Source organism: Phalacrocorax aristotelis, chromosome 5, assembly GCF_949628215.1.
Source record: "Phalacrocorax aristotelis chromosome 5, bGulAri2.1, whole genome shotgun sequence".
Classification (NCBI taxonomy): Eukaryota; Metazoa; Chordata; class Aves; order Suliformes; family Phalacrocoracidae; genus Phalacrocorax; species Phalacrocorax aristotelis.
Window position 1 is genome coordinate 29,385,815 of NC_134280.1, and position 20,684 is coordinate 29,406,498.

Sequence of the window (20,684 nt, forward strand, 5' to 3'; positions counted from 1 at the left end):
AACTCATTGTGCACCCCCAGCCACTCGCTGGTGGGGTGGGGCGAGGAGCAGAAAAGGCCTTGCCTCTATGTATGCTCTGCTCAGCAGTGACTAAAACACCTCTGGGCTGTCAACACTGTTTCCATCACAAATCCAAAACATAGTCCCATACTAGCTACTGTGAAGAAAATTAACTCTTTCCCAGCCCAAACCAGCACAGGCAGTCTTGGAGATAGCGGTGCAGCTGAAACTAGAGGTTTGTAAAGCAATACTTTCAGTTTTTCAGTCTTGCTGAACATGATCAAACATCACCTGAGTATTAAGAGTGCATAAATTTTGAGTTTCTTAGCCTAAAAGAAAGAAAACATTGTCTTTTATATCTACTCTAAATTTTTAGAACTGAATAGAACACTTAAATGAAAAGTGCCTATCTGCAAACACGAGCAACATCCTTGTGTCTCAGTGGATTAATTATTTTATAGAGTACTTTGTAACTTGCTGGAGTGCTCTGATGTGATTTGTTTTGGTCAAGACCTAACTGTGAAAGGATGTAGTAGTATTTAGATATTGAGTTGACATGTACTAAAAGTAGTTTGGGACTTGATTTACTTTGTTATTTGGTGCCGTAATTTTGGTTTCTGAGTTCTGAGGAACTGGAAACATGGGAGGTATTTTGTCCCAGCATGTATTTTCTCTGTATATCTGACCACCAGCTTGAGCGTCTTCTGTGGAGAGGTTAGGAAAGGATAAAGCTACATGAAGGCATGTGAGGAGATAGATTAGCTATTTCCTTCCACTTTGTGGCAAACACTTACATACTAAACACGCTTCTGGGATTATTTGTTTTTAGGAAGTCATTGATATGCATGAGAGTGTTTATTTGAAAACAGGAATAAACAAAAATCGGGAATTTCTGCTGGAAGACCTTTTCGTTACCATGGCATAATTTCCTCCTATTTTTCTCAAAGAAGCATACATTGAATTGAAAGAATCATGTTTGTCCAGGAGCACATGCAAGAAATAGGAGAATTGATAATTCATGCTGTTTTCTGTCTTTTGGAGAATTACTTGTTTGTTTGTGTCACCGGTCGAGCTCACCTAAGCAACAGCAGTGTGTTCTCTGACCTTTTTTCTTGCAGCTGAAGAGACTGCTGTTTGTCAACAACTGTAGTGCAATTAAGTCCACCTGTAACCTTAAAAAAACAGTTTCTGTCAATAAATGTAACTTTATAGTGTGAAAGTTAACCATGTGATTTCCTTTGCTTATTTTCTTTAAATGATTTTTAAAAAATCATGGTTATGAGAGTTCTAGCTGATTGTCTCCTCATAATCTGATCAGTCGGTAAAACTGTGCTCATTATAATATCCTGAGCTTAACTCATCCATATGGCTTTATTATTGCTGTACTATTTTATTTCTGATGAATATGCTGCCACATCTTTGCTTAAGATATTTTTTCACCCCACTTTCCTTCAACCATGTGATAAACCCTGTTTTCTTCCACTGCATTTTTAGTGCTGTCAAACTATTTACTAACCAGTGCTATTATTTCAAGATGTAGTTAATAATTAACATGAAACCAGATCATTTTATGAAAGGTTATTTTCTGATGACTTTTAAAAATCCTAGGAGAGGTTGAAAATACCGCTATGATTCATAAGGATTTGTTGTCAATAACAATATAGTCTCAGGTGATCCGTCTCTAGTTTAAATTGCCTGCTAGGTTTAAGATAAGCCAGTGATAGTAATGTCTTGGCTTACAGGAGTCAACTCAGATTTATTAATAATATCCACTCATACATTCAGGGTAACACTGTGCCTGTAACTTCAGATCCTAAAATAAGATCTTTGTATACAGTTGCACAGAATTAAAATGCTACACAGTTGCTTTAATTTCCATTGAGAATTGGGATCAAGATCAAGGGCTTTATGTAGGGCAGTGTGTTTTCTTCCATTTGGATGCAGGCAACTCTCAATTCCTTGAAGAGATTCAGACAACATTTTAACCCTTATTCACTTGTTTGATGCTGTCTAGGTTAAGATGTTCTCATGGAGCCTTAGAAACCTCTTCAAGACTCATGGCCTGTTTTTCCTGACAAGTTCGTTCTTGGAGTTAGGGTCAAAGTATGCCAACAGAGAAGTTTAGGAGCATCTCTAGTCTGGGGTTTACCTGTCGAATAGAAGCCTGGAAAGACTGAATTGTGTTGGGGAGGTTTTGTTGAGAATGAAGGTTGTCAGCTTGGTTTGGAGAATGCCCAGAGCCAAGGGGAGAGTAGGATTTCTGAGCGAGGTAATTCCTCCCAATACTGAGACATGTTGTGATACTTCCATAGTAACTTTGTGACCAGGTATGATTTTGGAAGAACTTTGCCTGCAACTTATATATATATGTGTGTGTGTGTGTGTGCGCGCGCGCGCATATATATATATATAAAAAAATAAATATAAATAAACATGGAATATTTATTTTATTTATCTAAATAATATATGAATTGTGTATGTATGTTATACACACTTGTACATGTGTGTGTATATAAATAAATATAAAAATTATTTTGAGTTATTTAACATCTCTTAAAGTAGGGAGAAAATCAGTTAAGACATCTACAGGATGATGCTCAGACTGTTATCAATAAGCCACTTAGACAGAAGCAAGCTGATAAGTCTTTCATTAACTCAATGCTTGAATCTTCTGAAAAGTAAATAAATCTGCAGCCCACAAAGTTAAGGGGGAATACTTAACTCCCAGCAGGAATGAAAGTGCCTTTAATCTGAACAGGCAATGTAACTTTTAGTACCTTGTGTTCAAGGGCTGCATTCCAAGCTGAGGAAGCTCTACACTAATCACAAACTGTGGTTCCCTGGCACGTTGTGGAAGTGTCTTGGGAAAATGCTGGATGAGTGGGTCTCTGAGAGCATTCAAGTCCTTGCCATGCTATAGATTGGATCTCTCATGGGACCCTGATCTTTGATTTATGTGAAGATTCCTGATTTAATGGTGTATGGTGAGAATGTTTTCTACCTCAGCTTTTTAGCAAAGCATTTCCTCTGTAACCTTTTGCATTCTTGTTTAGTCTTTATCCTTTCAGAGTGCAGCAGAAGCTATATTTCAATGCCTTTTGACTGCACCATATTTTCAAGAAATTAATTCTTCTCATCTCTTGATATCCTTATGCATTACTGGCTAGTCTATATACAGCTATTAGACAGAAGAAGGGGTCTTGGCTATTGCATTAATGCCTAAAAGGGATCATATATTGACACGACATGTCTGGGAGTTTGGTATTCATGTTCTTTAATTGCTGATGAAAGTTCAATGTTCAGCCTTTGACAAGGGAAAGCTGTGAAAGATGTGCACCTTGGACATCTGGAGAAAAAGCTTCTAAGTTACTCTATATGCTTCTGTTTATTTCATAGAGAGTGTGCTCTATTGGTGTTTAATTAGAAAAGCAGGCTTTATTTTTTTTCATGTTCTGCCTGACATGGGTTGGTTGATAATGTTTCAGTGACATCTTATTTTTGACTGTTTATACTGGTAGCCACTGTATTGTGCAGATGTGGCTGTGCATACTGGGCTATAGGAGATTAACTATAGGAAATGATGGTGCTGCTCTACAAAGATTTAGTCAAAGCTAAAATATACATCTGACTGCACCACCTGTCTTGTCCTCTCTCCTCTCTACGTGTTCTTCAGGCTCCATCATTACTTCCATACCAGGTCACGTTCTGATTGTTGTCTCTCTAATTCTGCAGTGAGACCATTCTAAATATTCATAATGTTATGTATATATCACGCTAGGTGGCTGTGTATTATTAGAAATCCTGGGCTTTAAGTACACTGACATCCATTGTTCAGTAAATACAATTACATTGCCCTATCTTTCATCTCTTCTCTAATGAATCCATGCTAATTGATTAATCAGTGCTGTTGCTTCACTCTGATAATCCCATATGAGGAATAGTAGTAACATAACTAGCAATTACTAACATATGTTATACACTGAGGAAAACATAATGTAATACACTGTAAGTGGCAAACCCAGATCAGGAGGGGAGCAGTGCCTCGGCCTGGCCTCATGTTCCAGAGCACAGCTCTGTCTGCTGGGAAGAGAGGTGGGCCAGGTGGGTCTGATTCTAGGTGATCTTTGGATGTGAGTGCAATCCACTGATCAGTGGTACAGGGAGTATCTCAGACTATCACTGATTAGTGGTGTGTTACAAAAGGGCATTTCTGAGAAGATGTGGGCAACAGGATCAGCTATATATTTTTCAAAGTTTCATCTGATGTTGGTTACTGAAGTGACTGTCATCTTGGCTCAAATATGGCTATGACAGTGACTTCTGAAGCGAGATAAAGAGCATTCTTATACCTTTACAGCATCTTACTGATGTTACTGTTTAATTTCCAAAGCAATGAGTTGAGATTTCTGATGTAAGACGGAGCTTAATGTTGGCTCTTGCAGGCTGTGAGCAGTGTTTAGCAGACCAATAAATGTTAACAATTTGGTTTTCCTTGCTGTTACCGAATCAACAGAACTATGGATTCCTCTTGACCAACCTAGCTTGTTTAAGGCGTCACATTATATGCTCCATTCATAAAGAGAGTTAGGGGCAAAATATCAAATACAGTGAAGTCCCTTTCTTAACCTTGAAAATGGGTGTGGTTTTTAAATTTTTGGAAACTGTTGCTGTTCACTCCCGCTGTCGGTGGTGGTGGTGGTGAAGATACACCTAAGTTTCACTTGGATGAAAAAGACAACTAAATTCAATAAATGATTTATTGCAAGGAATAAAGATGTGAGGCTACAGTATCACTTGTACGTTCAGCTTTTAGATAATGTATATTCTTCTTTAGAAGCCTTTCAGATAATATTGAGGGTGTAGTGTAGCAAAAGCAGAAAGTTTTGATTCTGTAGTGCAATTTACACTTGTAAAATTTTCTTTTTTCTTTTCTGTATTGTGCAGTAGTGGTCGGTGTTGATTTTTTTTAAGTGTTCAGAATTACTAGTTTTATGTGTTGTGAATAAAATCTGAATTCTGTTTTTGGGGGGAAATGATGATGTGGCATCACACATAAGACTGTCTAGGTAAGATTTAGATGTTCACCAAGTAATACTTCCATGAAGAAATTATCCTGATGTAATGTATAGCAGATTCAGAGATTTTCTCATTTACTTTTAAAAGAGAATACAACCAGCTCCTCTTTGCACAAATAAGAAAGGAGTCAAAGTACAGATTTGTAGTTTGCAAACCTCTTGTAAAAGGTTCTGTCAATTAAAGATCTTGGGAGGCTTAAAAAAGTGAGTCAAGCTAGGGAAGATAATGTTGATGTTCTCTTGGTCTGAGAAAATTTGGTGGATTTTCTTGTAGATATATGAATTTCATTGCTATCTTTGCATTATTAATTGCCCAATGACAGTTTCCAACTAAGAGGAGAGATTAATGTGCATTTGTATGGCTAATGATAGTGCATTTTAAAAATGATGCTTGTTGCCATTGGAATGCTTACATATAATTTATATTGTAACTCAAATGTCTGAAGGTAATACACTTTATTTGAACACAGATTTTTGTCTCCTAGTGGGTGATACAGAAGAAATCACAGGTCAGCTTGGAAACACCTGCTTTCTCACTGCCTTGCATTGCTGATAGCACTGGTAAATGTTGTCTGTAATTAAAGGACCACCCATGGATTTCTGGGCAGTAAATTTAGCAATAGTGCTTAAAATATAATTAAAACACTAAAGGGTAAATAAAATATTAATATTAATATCCTAGAGAATCTCAGGATTTATCTACGTGACTTCTAACACCTAGGCACAAGAGTCTCCATGCTTCAGGTCAGTTAGAGTCTTTTTAAATGCTCTTAGCATGGATTAGTTCCAATTAATAATCTTGCTGATATACAGATAATAGTGGCTCAGGCACACTGACCTCCTAATACTGCTTTGTAGTGTCTAGTTGGCTTGCGGTGCAGGCAGAAAGCTCATATATGTCTTCAAAAAACCACGTAGACACACTCAGAAACAGTAGAGGGTATTTAAGTCAGCAGTGTTCTCTACCTAATTTTGCTGCTACTTTCTTCTATTAGTAGAGTTTTCATCAGGAAAAGAGCTATACATTGACTCTACCTCTTTCTGCAGGTATTTTAAAACTAATTTTTACCTGATACTGGACAGACCCTGATGTTTTTCTGATTGTAGAAACTAGAGGTTCATTTTCTAAGATTCTGTACACCCTATAGAATCCTAATATGTTTTACCTCATGAAGACCCCTTTAGAAGCATTCAGTAGCATATAGAATCATTGAATCACTAAGGTTGGAAAAGACCTCTAGGATCATCAAGTCCAACTGTCAACCCAGCACTACCATGTCTCCTAAACCACGCCTTGAAGTGCCATGTCTTTTAAATACCTCCAGGGATGGCGACTCTACCACCACTCTGGGCAGCCTGGTCCGATGCCTGATATGTATGTTTGAATGGCTACCTGATCAAAGCAGGCAATTAAAATCAGCATGATAGAGATAAATGGGGGAGAGGGCTAATAAACATATCCTTTGATTTAAAGGTACCAGTGGTCATACGGCTGACCAGTTACTCCATCCTTCCAGTAATTATTCCAGTATTGACGGCTCCTAAAAGTGTGAGCACTTACTATATTACTTACGTTTCCAGTAGTTTTTTGGTTGGGGTTGATGTGTTGCTCCTCCTGTTGTTCTCCCCCTCCCCCCTGCCATTTCCTTTTACTTCAAGAATTGGTTCTTGGCCAGTGAAGGTAGTAAATCCAATTATTTATCAATATGCTATCAATGCTTTTAAAAGCAGCTTTCTACTGCCTTGGAAAAGACGTTGCTCACACCTCATCCTGGAAATTCTTAAAATGTTGGGCTTAAGTCCAGAGTTTTATGTGCAGGAAACTATTTCTGGAGACTTTTTAACTGAGGCGATTTTTCCATTTTTGTTTTCCTCTGAGCCCTTCACAAAGGGAGGTACTTAAGCACTCAAGCTGCACCTCTTCCTTCCTTTCACCCATGCAAAACAACTGCCAAGAAAGGTGTGAACTCCAGTACTGTTACAACTAGTGGAAATTTTTCTTCCACACCCCCCCACCCCCTGCCCCCGGTGTTAGAGAAGTTTTTCACTCTCAGAGAGTTTCATGACCAAACTTATATGTAAAAATTTTGATCTCCAGGCCTAAACCAATCCTTGCTGCTCTTAAAAATTAAGAACTTACTGTTTGTGTAGGACTTTAAGAAACAGCATTGCTGTTTCCATGCAGAGAGCACTCCTCAGCTAGATTTTTTGGAATGTTTAACACTGGAAACAAATTGGGAGTAGGTAGACCAGGAAGGGTTAGGGAGAACATTAATAAGGTTGGTATTGGCAAGGTGTGTTTTACATGTAGAGGTTGAACATTTCCAGAAGAGCTCAGTGGGAGTTAAGAGGTGAGAAACTGGCTGGTGTAGCTGGTGTCCCTGAAGAACTGAGGCTCGTCTGGTTTTGATTCCTGCTGACTCCTGTGCTCCGTGGGATCTGTGTTTGATATTAACAATATCTTGCCCATGTAGAAGGCAGGGGTTCCAAGGTGCCTGCTGACTTTGGTCCAATAGTAATTAGGAGGGTAGAAGACATTGCCTCACATGCTTGACGCCATGAGGTACTTTTCCCCCTGACTTCTCAGTGTGAGCGCGCCCTGTTTACTATTGAGAATTTGCCCTCATTCTTTTGACAGAAGTTGTTGACAACTGAGCTAAGGCATAAGCAAAAATTTTGAAAATATATGTGTGCATAAGATGTTCCTGTTCCTGTCCCGCTTTTCATTATGATACTGAGTACTTCACTTGAATTGCGCATGTGACGCAGTGGCTCCTAATCTGCGTCAGTACAAAGTCACCCAGAGTAATTGGACCTGCCAGGGAAGGGGTTTCAGCCAGCTTGATTTTTGCATTGAGCACCACTGTGGAGCTGTTAGCAAACAATTTGGGGGGATAATTTCTTACTCCAGACAGATTCCCAGGAGAGTCCCTATTTATGCCCTTGGTTTAAAGGGGCAAAACCACAGCTCCGTAGAATATTCAAGGAATCCATCAGTACTTGAGAGGGGAAAATGTTGCTGTTGTGGTTCCTGAAACTGTCATGTAGTTGCTAAAAGCTGTACTACATTATAGATTTTCTTTGTGCTGTGCTAATTAAACATGAATCCACTTGCATATTCTTAAAAATGTCTGAAGATGTACAGCTACTCTTACACTGAAGAACATCTTTTACCGGTCCAGTAGAATACATTTCAATTGACAACCCTGAAAGAAGCTGTATGATTCTTATTTTCATATTTGTTGCCTGCCTAAAAGTCATCTTTAGCAAGTGATTAACTGCATTTGTAGATACTGCACAATCGCATCAATTACCCATTCCAAATGAATTTCATTATGAATAGTTGAGAGGATGATGTAGTTTAATCAGTAAGTCAAATGGAAGTATTGTAAGCTTTTTAAAAAATACTTATCACATTTTATGGAGGCAGTGTGATTTAAATCAAGCAGACCGCTGGAAAAGAAAGAAATATGCAGTAACAAACACTAATATTTTTTCCCTCAGTTTAGCAGCATTTTATTAGCTTGCTTTGCATTGGTTTCCATCCTTGATATATTGATGATAGTAACACTGTGTGGATGTTAGATGGTTAGGAATGTTTTAATTCAGGTAAATTATTTGTGGTTATAAATATACTTGTTTAAGTATGATAGCTTGCATGTCTGTTGATCAAGGTCTTCTCTTTTGGACAATCTCTGTAATACTTAAGAATATACTGAGCAACTTAATTTTCTATTATTGGTTGTTTTTAAAAGAAAAAAAGGAAAGATATATGTTAAAATTACAAAAATAATCTGGTGACTTTTTTGAGGCGCTGTTATGCATGCTTTTGCAATACTAAACCATTCTTAAATATATTTCAGGAAGTGGTTTTGGGTGTTACGTGAAGCCGTATGGGCAGGAAAATATTCTGGTGTTAGCTTGGTAATGAAAGCCTAGCTAAGCAGGTGAAATGCAGGTATTGACACCAACTTTGCTTTCGTATCTAATGTTTGAATGACTGAGCTTTGTGTAACTCATTGAAAGTTGGTATTTTACAATGTGTATTTTTTAACCTATTCAAAGACTGCTTTTAAGGCTTTTCCCCTGTTAGAAAAGTTTTACTTCCGCAAAGGTGTTTTAAGAACAAGTTTCTGCTGATAACTTGTTAGGTATTTCAGTTGTCGGAGTGTTCCCTGGCCTTGAGATAGCCTGACTCTGTACTTTCTAAGTAATAAAGATAAAATAACTGTTTTCTTAATGTAGGGTTTTAGGGCCACAGCTTCAATTAGGCCTGTTGTGGATTTAAGGCCAAATGGGGGAATCTAGATACTGATTTTAAGTCTAAAACATTTTTAAAACTTGTGCTTCACTGCATTCTTGTTTTTATAGTCTGAGGGTGGCAGGAGTATCGTAATGAAGGGCACTGGTTATTGTGGTTGAACAGAGTTTCTTAGCCGTTTCAGAAATGCACATACACACACAACCTATGTTTTCTCCCAAGAGACCAAAGTGAGCCATGGAGAAGCCTTTCTGAGGCACAGCCATGTACAGTTGGCCACAACTTGAAAACAACACTGTATCTCACTGCTGGACATTACACCAAGATTTGTATAACTTTGGTTCAAATAGGTCTATCATATTTTAAGCTGTGCTTGGTTATATTGTGACTGAACGTAAAAGAAAAATGTGTGTTCCTTGAGCTATATGGTCTCGTGGATCAGTTTCTGTATGCAGTGTCAGCTATTGCATTTGTTGGTGTAACTAAAGGTAAACACCTTTACTTTGTAACATGGACTAACTGGTTTGGGAATATTTATGAAAGTGCTGATTTTTAAAGCTAAAAATAGTGCTATGGCTTTGAAAGCTGATTCTGGCTGTCAGAAATGCTCACATGATCCTGGAAATGTTGCTAAAAGTGTTGAATTTTTAAATATGGTATTTAAAATTGTCTGTTATGGGAGCAGAAGATGAGACATTTCCTGCATTTGTAAACTAAGCATCCCTTTCACCCCCAAGTTTCCTTCTATCTGACTGTTTGTTATGTTGGTAGGGTCTGAACTCCTACTGAACCTTCTTGGAAGAAAGTTTACTGCTGGCCAAGTAGGGAGAGTGAGCTCTGCAGCCTGCCACCCTGCTCCTGACCTTCTGCTTTAGGGTTTGGATGCCTTTCCTTTGTTTTAAAAAGCTGATGTCCCCAGTGAATACAGTACTGTAAATTGGAACGTCAGACGTACAATTTCACTTCTAACTTCATCATTAAAAGAAAGTTTTAGATAAAGATACTTTCCCTTGGGTATACCAGACTGCTTCAGTTCTAATTTGAGTGGATACCACGTGTATTTCTTATTAATAGATCTTATTTATTTACTTCAAGTTTATTGTTAGTGTTTGATGACCATTTCATACTCCAAGTATACCCTGAACCCAGGATTTTCTCCAGTTGTTTATGTAGACTTCCTATTCTCTAAATTTATCTAGTTCTGAGATTCAGCTCATGTTTGTTATTTTTTAATAAGAATTTTTTTTTTCCAAGTAGGAGAGGATGGTTTTTGCTACATGGCTCTCCTAAAAGTGATATATTTGCAACTTAAGACTACCTGCAAACTTCATTCTTAAGAATAGTATTCTGAACATCTCAGGGATATTTGAGGTGATTTAGGGCCCTTTAATGGCCACTGGCGGCCTGTGAATATTTCTACAGCTGTCTTACTGGGCTAGGTGGTATAACCCACTCTTGGATGAATGCACAAAATTTTGGTGCAGAACCACCTCAAGAAAAGATTTCTTTTTAGCCAAAATGTAATGTAAAACTGCACTATAATCAGGGTTTAGTTAGAAAACAGATGCGGTGCAGTTTTTTTAGGATGTGAAAGCCCAGGTTTTCTGGGTTGCAGTGATAGTGAGAAAACAGAGCGATGGGGCTGTCAGGGCAGCTGTCTGCTCTGTTAGCTGCTCAGGGCTGCAGCCTTTGTTTGAAATAAAAACAGCGGGTTTGGCCGTTTTCAGTCATTTCTCCCTCTTTTTGCAGCCACAAGGCAATACTTTCACATTTCTGTCCAAAAGTGCCACTGTTGCTTTTCCCCCCAGATAATTTGTGTTTTTTATGAAATGAGCATTTTCAAAAATCAAAAAACATAGAATTTCTCATACTCCCTAACCTCAATAAGACCCACGACTGATTCCAGCATAGTTCTTGTGGGGACTAATCTATGGCCGTGCTGACCGTTGAATTGAGAAGACTGTGCATGTTCACAGAATAAAAAATATTACTGGTATGTACTCTGTCACTCTTTCTACTGTTACACATAGATGTTTACCTAACTTGAGAGCTGTCACATAATGAAAATGAGACTTTCAAGCATTTGGGTTACGGTTGTTTGCAGAGGGCTATTTTTTAATAGGATCCCTCTCTTCGGCTTCAGTCCTAATTTGAAGAACATGCTTTTTGCAACACTAAGGAAGAAAAAAAACTAATTCAAATTACCCTATGTAAATAAATTTTAAAACTTCCACTGTTCTTAGTTGCATATACTTTCTTGGCTTTTGTTTTACCACACCATTTTGCATTTTATTCCTATTTCATAAGTGAAAACTGGAATTCTGTCACTGTAAATCCATTCCACTGTCAGCTGAACTTCAGTCAAGTTTTGGGAGTCGGTGGTGTTAATTTCTGCTACTATTGAAAAACCGACAATCAGTCTTTAAAATATGAACAAAAGATTGAAAATTTTTGTGTGTGTTGGATCATTGTCTTCTAATAGTGTCTTGTGCGTCGTTGGTTTGCTATCGTTCTGCTAGTTGGGCAGGAGATGATCTGTTTAAATTTACTGTGCTTCTAATGAAATGCTGAAGTATGAAGGGAATCTGTCCATTTGTAGGGATTGTTATGCGACCGGAGCTCTAATGACATTCTCAGCTCAATTATAATTTCAGTGTTATGGTTCATGTTTCCTTGATCAGTTAAGACTTTAAATATATCTGGCTTTGTGTTTACTGACTTGAGCATGTGATAATCTGTGGTATGGGTGAGCACTGTATGCCTTCAAATCAAAACAGGCAGATGGGGGGGGGGGGGATGCGGCACCGAACTTCCGCCTGTGGCATTTCTGAAGTCCCTCAGCATGCTTCTGTCTAGCTCAGGAGAAGGTTACTTTTCTTTAGGAGTTTTTACCCTTAAACTTGAAAAAAAGAAAAAAAAAAAAAGAAAAAGAAAGAAAAAAAAGAAGGTTTGCTGTAATTGCAGTTATGGACTCCAGACTTCATCCTCTTGTTCCTCACAGAAGTTTTATCTTGTGGAATGATGAAAATGTGAAATGTGGGACTGTTGGGAACCTCGCAAGACTGTACTGTTATTTTCTGGCACAGGAATGAACATACCTTGAAGCATTTGTGACATGTTTTTAAATCTGTTCTTGAAGACCTCCAGGGAAGGCCTGATACCCCTAATACCTGTAATGACCCTGTTATCCAGCTTCAAGACAATTTTTACTGGTACAGTCTTTAGTAGAAGAGAAAGCTGTTGGTAGCCATCTTTTTGTAAGAGCCTCTTACTTACCTTGGAGTGTAACTGTGCCCTTACCAATGTTGTGCTGTCACTAAACAAATCTAATTCCCAGTATGAGGTTAGACTTTTTGATCAAAAAATGATTCCTTGTGGTTTAAAACCTGTGAATCAGTGAACAGAAACATGAGATTGTGTTCTTAACATCAGTATTTGCCATTACTTTGAAATCTGCTTCCCAAGGAGGTGGAGATGGAGGACAAGTATGGACATAACCTCATACAGCAAGAACAGCAGTAACCAAAAGCCCAGAAATAGAGAAATAAATAATGTAGCTTATGCAGACTGGTGTAGATGGCAGGGGTGGCTTTAAATAGCAAAACAGTTCTGAAGCATGAGTAGCAAGTTCTATGTCATGTACTGAGCAGCACTGTGCTACAGCCAGTGTCTGGAAGAAAAGAGACTCTAGTTAATTCACAATCCCAAATCTGCTCATGACTTGGCTATTTTCAGCCTTCCAAAAAGAAGAGCCTTTGTAGGCTTTAATGGTTTTAATGGTTAGCTAAAGGAGTTTAGCTTTGTTGGGAGCATTATTGTTGTTAAGAGGTTTGTCTGCTTCTGGCATCTGTTGCTACCAAGGCGCTATCTTTTTTCAAGACTAAGTCAACATATGAAGGCTGTGTGTCAGATTTCTGTTGCTAATGCACCGCTTGAGGTTGAGTTCCTGATTTATGAGGTTAGTATGGAATATGCTTCATTTAGCAATAATTTCTCCTTTACATGTGGTTCCACTGTGAAAAGTGATTGGAAGAGATGGCACATACTCAATACACATTTTTAAAAATAGTTCTTCCATTAGTGACAGAAGCTTGCTTTCAGTGAGCTATATTGGTCTTGCAGTCGAAGCCAAGTCTGTTGGCTTGTGCTCTGATTAACACACAAAGAGAATTATAGGTTCAAAAGTGGTGTGTGAACCAAAATGGGATCCAGATTGATCTATATTCCAAAGATTTGCTTGTAAGGCCAGTCATGATTCTTTTTAAAATATAAAACAACCCACTCTCGCCCCCAGCTCTCTTGATACTTATAAACTGAAAATAAGTTCTACAAGTGTTTGAGGGACTGAAAACACCAAACCTTTAAGGCCACCTTTCTTAGTAAAGCCATCTTTTGAGAGAACTTGGAAGTTTTAATACACAGTGTAAAGCTTTTATTGAAAATTACCTATCTAGTCGGCTTTGTTCTTTGGAATTAATATAACATTGCTAACTTTTGCCTTGAGACAACTTGGTATGGCAAGTATATAAACTGGAAAACTGTACCATTGCAACAACAAAAAAATAATTAACTTTAGGCTTTATCTAGTTAAGATCAAGCTCTGAATTGAATTCTCTTAGTGTGCTGACAGCTGAAGATTTATGTCTTCCAGCTATATTCCTGTTGCAGAGTTGGCAGAAGTGACCTCTCCAAAGGTCTTTGTTATGGATTTTGCACTGTTTACATTGTTGCCATAAGGGTTGCAATGAAGTACAGTACATTAAAGCTAATATATCACCTGCTGACAGTGGTCTTATCTCATTGGTACCTCTTTCCCTCTCCCAGTATGGAAAGAATGCAAACATTAAGTGTCTAACGATCACAAGGAGAAAGTTAAGTAATAGTTTTCAAGAGCTTTAGCATTCAAGTCAGGTCCCTGTGTGCACTGTATTTTTGTGTCTGGCCAAATGGTTACATAATTTCTTGTTCTGTGAAGTTACTGTGAAAATAAGTCTTTACCAGGTAAATGGTACTAAGGGATAGAAAGAACAGAAAAAAAAAAGCCATTGGGTTTATCCGAGGTTTGTGGAATCCGTTGTGTGAAAGGATGGGAAAGAGTGACATCCAGGTTAGATAGGCAGACAAGGAAACAGTGCCACAAGCTTCTCCAGTGGAAGCACAGTGGGACTCTGGTGTGAGGAGCAGGACTTGAGATACCCTCCTGTTTCTCAGAACGCTGTGTCTTGTATGCTGCGTACAGAATGGGTCTTTCAGTCCTCGCTGTCAATGAGATGATGTTACTTATGATTTGCTTTCTCTTCCAAATATTCACTGAAAAATATAAATACAGCCGTTGTTCTATATGCATAAATATGTGTGTAGTTTCAAAATGTGTTTTGAAATCTCTCAACAGGGTGCTTCCCAGGTATCCTTTCAGGATGGGGAGATGAACCTCACTGGACCCACAGAACTTCTGTTGGCTCAGAGGGCCCGGCTCCCTGTCAGGTAGGAACATCTGTTCAGTGCTGACTCAAGTGTGGTTTATCAACATGCAAGGCAAGATTGACTTCTCATTCCAGCTACACCTGTGAATCTGCATTGTGGTCATCATCATAATCTCTTCCTTCTCGTCCCTTTCCCATCCTAAAAATGCACTTGATTCACATACTGAAGCACATATTTGTGCATGACAGTCTCTTACCTTCATTGATGAGTATGAATGATTTTATTGTGGTGTTTGTAGTATAAGGCTAAGGGGAAAATATGCTACTATTGTATATTCAGTGTTTTTGCTTTCTATTCAGTCCTACAAGTATTTAATGTCTTAAGATAAAGGATGTTCTTAGGTGGTATAATATATCTCAAAAAATAACCGGCCAGATGAACCACATAATTTTAAAGTTATCTTTTTTCAGTTAAAACGTCACCTCTGTTTTTGAGTGGTAAGGTTATTACTTCACTACATCCTGTAGTAGAGTTTATATCTATGTTTATACACTGTGAGAACTATAGCCAATATTAGCAATATTTCCCCGTGCATTGCCTCACTAGAGTAGTCTGATGGAATGCATCCTTTTCCTCTCTTCATTTATAACAAACCGAGGTGGCCAGTGCTGTTATAACTGAAGGTGGTAGCGGTCACATTGATAGTTTGGGACATAACTTTTACCTTGACTAGTCTAAATTTTGAGTGAAACTTAGGTAAATATATAATCTGCATTTGAAGGCAATACAGTAGAATTTGAGAGCTGCATACCTGAAGCAAGAGTGAAGCAGATGTTCTCAAGAGGTTTAGTAATGAGCTTTTGGATTCATTGTTCCTGAAGTCACAGGGACAATTCTAAATAGCTGAAAAGAAATGAAAAAAATAATTTTGCATGTTACATTTATTCCACCAAAACTAACAAGTCAGGCTGCAAGGCAGTGTTACAAAGTAGGTCAGTCAGATCCTCAGTGATGGCAGTATAGGATTTAACCTAGCAAATTTAGAGCAAAATGTTTCCATGCTGCTTTTCTCCTGTCCCACCGTAAACTTAAATTTCAGTTTTGACTGGTGATTCAGGTTGTGCTGGTCACCTTTTTGAGTAGACAAAGGAATTAAGTCCTTTGTCCACTATGATGTTTTTTGCAGAACTGTAGTGGTATCATAGCACATTGTATAATGAAATTAAGTGTTAGATGGCAAACTTCTGCGTGACAGCTAAATGTCAAAAATTAATTTGTTTCAATTTTGATGATAGCAAATAATCATTTGCTATAATTTTGTAGCTTACAGTTGTTTGTCAAAACAGTATAAAATAAAAACAATGAAATAAACAGTATCTGCATGCCATAATCTTAGAGCATTTATCCTCACAAACACCTGAGAAAAGCCAAGTATTAATATTCCCATTTTACCTACATGGGGTCTGGGAAAGAGGCATGAAGTTATACACCCAAAGCCTGTGGGGAAGTTCGCAAGAGCAGGGGGTCTAACCTTAGTAGTCTTCTAGGCCATACCAGAACTCTGGTAAAAGGACCACCTTTCCTTTCAGAGCATGTCAAAAATAGCCTTTTCCGTACAAGAGAGTTATTTTTTGTTTGTTTTTTTTCTTGTTCTTTGAGTCATCATTTAACTTCTTTTATAGGAGATTTTTTTTTTTGTCTTGGTAAGGTTGTGTTTTTCAACTCATCTGTCTGTTTGCATTTTTCCTCCCTCTTGGAGGCCTCCTTGTCATCTACTTTGTATGCCATTCTGTAGTTTCTTCTCTTGCCTGCTGGTACTGATACATATTTTTAAAATGGTCTCATCATGAAAAGCAACTGGAGTGCTCTTCCAGCTTTCTCTGCACCTGCCGGGCCTCTAAGTTACACACTGACTGATTAGTGTTCATCATGCAGGTATAGAACTTAGTCAGTTTAGTTGCTAATGCTTATTTTCTCTTTATGGAATGTTGCTAAAGACTCCTACAGCTTGTTTCACCTGAAGTAATTATTATGCATCACCAAATATATGCACTCATTTGTCTCTTGATCTCTTAATTTGTAATGGGGATTAATCAAGCTCTGTGCATGCTATGCTCATATTTACTGTTGTCCTTACGCTTTTACTAGGGTGTTTTAGATCATCTAAGTCCTCTTTGGGATTTTCTGAGAGCATATTATTGTTTATTGAGTCCAACACGATGCTGCTTGCATTTGGGATTCTCCAGAAGAATGTTGTAATATTAATTTCCTGATTTTGGTGGCCATTGGAAACGTTGACAATGAGAAAGACCTCTGTGGTACTTTTCAGAGGTGTTCAGTTTTCTGAAATGGCCAGGTCTTCTGGCATGTTGCAAAACAGTTGATAATAAGCCTAGATATCTGTAGATCTCTGAGGATTTTTGTTGAAGTCTGCAAACTGTCTTGGTGGAGGAGTATAGAAGGAAAAGTGATAAAGAATATAGATTGGGGCCCGCTCAATTGATGCCTGGGTATCGGAGCATTAAACAGACAGGGAGCAGAGGGAAAGCTGGCCAGAACAAGGTATTCCCAAGAACCTTTCTGCATTGGCTGTAATTTTTTTTTTGAGATAAAATCAGCTATCTTAATCTGGATTGAGATTGATGAGTTAAGGAGAAACATTAGCCAAAAAAACCCCACCCAAAACACCAAAATAAAGAGAAAGGATCAGTAGTTCTTTAAATGTAGAGTCCGAATAAAATAACTGTAACAAAATATACCTTGTTTGTGCTTCCTGTGTCCTGAGGAGATTTTTAAAAACACTGTTTTGCCTGCATGTGTTGAGATGGGCAGTATCACGACTTTTTCCTCAAAATCATGAATTATATTCAAGTATTTGTAATATATTCCAATTTATTTAAAAAGTTAACTTAGCAGGAATACAGAACATGTCATTTTGAACAAACCAAAGTTAATTGGTGTTTCTATGAAATTCACTGGAATTTCAAAAGTCAAATAATTTAAATTTTAAGCCAATGATTCTATGATTCTTGTATGGCTTTTTCCTTTAAGAGTTTTTCTTTTAAACTGTTCTTACAAAAGATTTTTTTGTTAGGAGTAATAGGTTTATAAAGCAAAATAATGAGTCACTATAAACCATCTATCTATCTTACTGATATTTTAATTGATTTAATATAAGTAAAGAACGCTTTATTAATAAAATAGTATTAAATAATAAAACTTTTTTCCAGAAGTAATGAAATAGCATCTTAATATCTAATTTGACGCCTTGTTCTTTCTGAAAGAAAGTATTATTTATAATTCTCATTTGTGTAGGTATCTTTCTTGTTACATTTCAAAGATGTTAAGGCCATGAAGGACCACCAAGTCATGATACCTTAAGCCTTCATTTAAATAAGCCATGTTAAGATAAATGAGGTTAATGAAGCTAATATTTCAGCCTAATTGTGGGCTACTCCATGCTATGGAAGAAAGAAGGAAACCACTATTGTCCCTTCTGCTTTCACTAGAAAATATTCCTTCCTGTCACTGAGTTTGGTAATCATTATGACCTATAGCACTGAAGCAAAATAGCAGGTAGTCACCTAAGAAAATTGAGTCTTCTCATCAGAGCACCAACCTGTATGAGGTCAGTGTCCCTTCTCTAACTGCAGCCAATAATGGATATTTCAGAGGGAAGCAGAAAAAAAGAATATCATGATTAATATTTTATGATTGTGAAGCCTAGTCAGCTGAAGCTAAAGGCTTCAGACTTGACTTGTTTTATATTTCTCACTCAAGTAGGAAAACTTCCATTTGAAGAAAATCAGTTCACTGATTTAAGTAGGTAAAATTAGCTGCATGTTGGGTAAATGAAATGAGTGGCAGTGTGGAGGATTTCTAGCTCCTCTATTCAGAAGCTAATAGGAAGGAAGTTTCTTTGCCTGGATTCTCTTAAAACGTTTCACTGTAGAAGTACTGGGAAACTTTTCAGGGCTGTATCCGTCAGGACTCTGAAAATTTTAATTTGACCTTTTGAGAGTTGAACTTTGCTAGAAGAGAGACTTGAAACATTGGGTCATTGGTAAGGCATTGGAGTAAATAAGGACAGGACTAAAGACAATCCTCTTGTTACTACCAAAGATGGATTTTTAAATTTTGGATTTGCTAGTAAAATTTATGTTCAGAAGAAGGGGAGCCAAGCTGATGCCATCAATGTATAAAATTTGGTATTTTCCCTTACTTCCCTTCATGATCTGGTCTAGGACTGAAAAATTTTTGAAGTAACAGCAGGGTTTTGATACTCTACAGAAGTCAGATTGAAATTTGTCTCAATCTTTAATATTGAATCCCTTAGCACACTATACATAGTAATACTGGTTTTGTAAACCCTTGCTTTTCTTCTCTTAGTAAAAAAGACTGTGCTAAGTAACGGTAAACACAAATCTGCTTGGAAGTGGATGTTTAGCTTAATAGCAGTGGATTAGTTGGAACTCAAAGGGTAATTTTTGCATAGATAATTCATTACATGTTTTCATTAAGTTCTGTTTTGCTGTCTTCCCACTTCTTTCTAGCAGAGGTCAGGGTCAGTTCCTTGGTTTAAGCACTATAGATACATGATTAAAGAGTAACTGCAGCGTTTTTTCCTTCTCTGTATTTTCGCCCCCCCTTTTTTTTTTTAACCTTCTGTGCCTTTCATTAGGGTAGCTATAAAAACAACAAACCACAAAACCCTGGTGCCTGCAGGTTGTCTGGTTTCTCTCTAAACCTTTAGACAGTTAATCTCATGAGAACTAATTCATTTTAGTGGGGAAGATAAAACTGGACTACAGTAGCATCTTTACCAGATTAACACATTTTAGTTAGGAGAGGGTGATTGGTTATCTCTTCAAACCTGAAACTGGAAGATTCTGACATTATTTCATAGTAGATATTTAAAATTTATGGATAGTTTGTTTAGTTTTCTGGAGACTGGAGTAGCTGAAATGTGCTTATCTCTTCTAAAAGAGAGTGAGCAATGTCCTTAACTGTCCCTGGAAAGCTCCTTCTTGACTGCACTTTCAGTTGCTTCCTTCTCTCCTGGTAGGGTGTTCTCTGTCCCTATTTAGATATTGCTCAGATTTTCATCATTTGAGTGTATTCAAACTATTTAATATCTTGAGCTCTGCTTTCTTCTTCACGGCTTTCAAGACATTTTCATCAGAGCTTTGAGCATCTAGTTTAAAAGAGGGAAGAAAAAATGTGGAAAAGGTGTAGGAGATGGGTGGGAATCATGCTATCTGACAGCTTTAGTTGAGCTGTTTGCTCTGGAAGCCTCTCTTCAAGAATAGGTGCAAATACTTTATTACTATCAGCAACTGTACTGTTTTAATATGCGAAAGAAGTACATGGACAGAGTCATCACCCTTTTTATTTGGATAAATCTGCACATGATTCCTTTTTCAAATCCCCTTTAATAACTTGACATCACCTGTAGGCCTGTGCTCTCTACCAAATGTTAGCACCCCTTGTTCATGGATGCTCTTCTCCCCTGGAATAGTAGCATTGCCTGGTGGGGCTGGAGGCACAAGTGAAGAACAAGCAAGGAAGTGCAGCTCAATAATCTGTGAGCATCTGAGTGACATTTTCTTTGCCTTTTACTTGGCTGTGGTCAACAAAAATGCCCTAAAATGTGTTCAGAATATCAGCTGTGCTTTTCTGTTTGCAAGGGGAACAATGACATCATGTGCTACAACATTTATTTTTTTTTGATACAGTGGCTTACTAATCTGTACCTTTTCTTAAAAATGTATGGGGAATTAAATGATTTATTAAAGGGTTTTTGCATCATCATGTTGTGCCTGGGTTGAAGACATACATGCATCTGTTGAATAAGACTAAAATGGCAAAAGAATATGCCATTCGAATGAGAAATACTTGATCTGTGTTTACTCAGGCAGGAGATT

General features: G+C 37.7%; 1 protein-coding gene across 4 annotated transcripts in view; it reads left to right on the plus strand.

Moving 5' to 3' along the window:
• PARD3B (par-3 family cell polarity regulator beta) overlaps positions 1–20,684 on the plus strand; it is a 442,892-nt gene that overhangs the window by 174,717 nt on the left and 247,491 nt on the right. For all 4 annotated transcript variants that reach the window (XM_075093709.1, XM_075093712.1, XM_075093710.1 and 1 more), the window contains exon 5: positions 14,729–14,820. In XM_075093709.1, the coding sequence (XP_074949810.1) occupies positions 14,729–14,820 (92 nt within the window). The remainder of the gene's footprint in view (positions 1–14,728; positions 14,821–20,684) is intronic.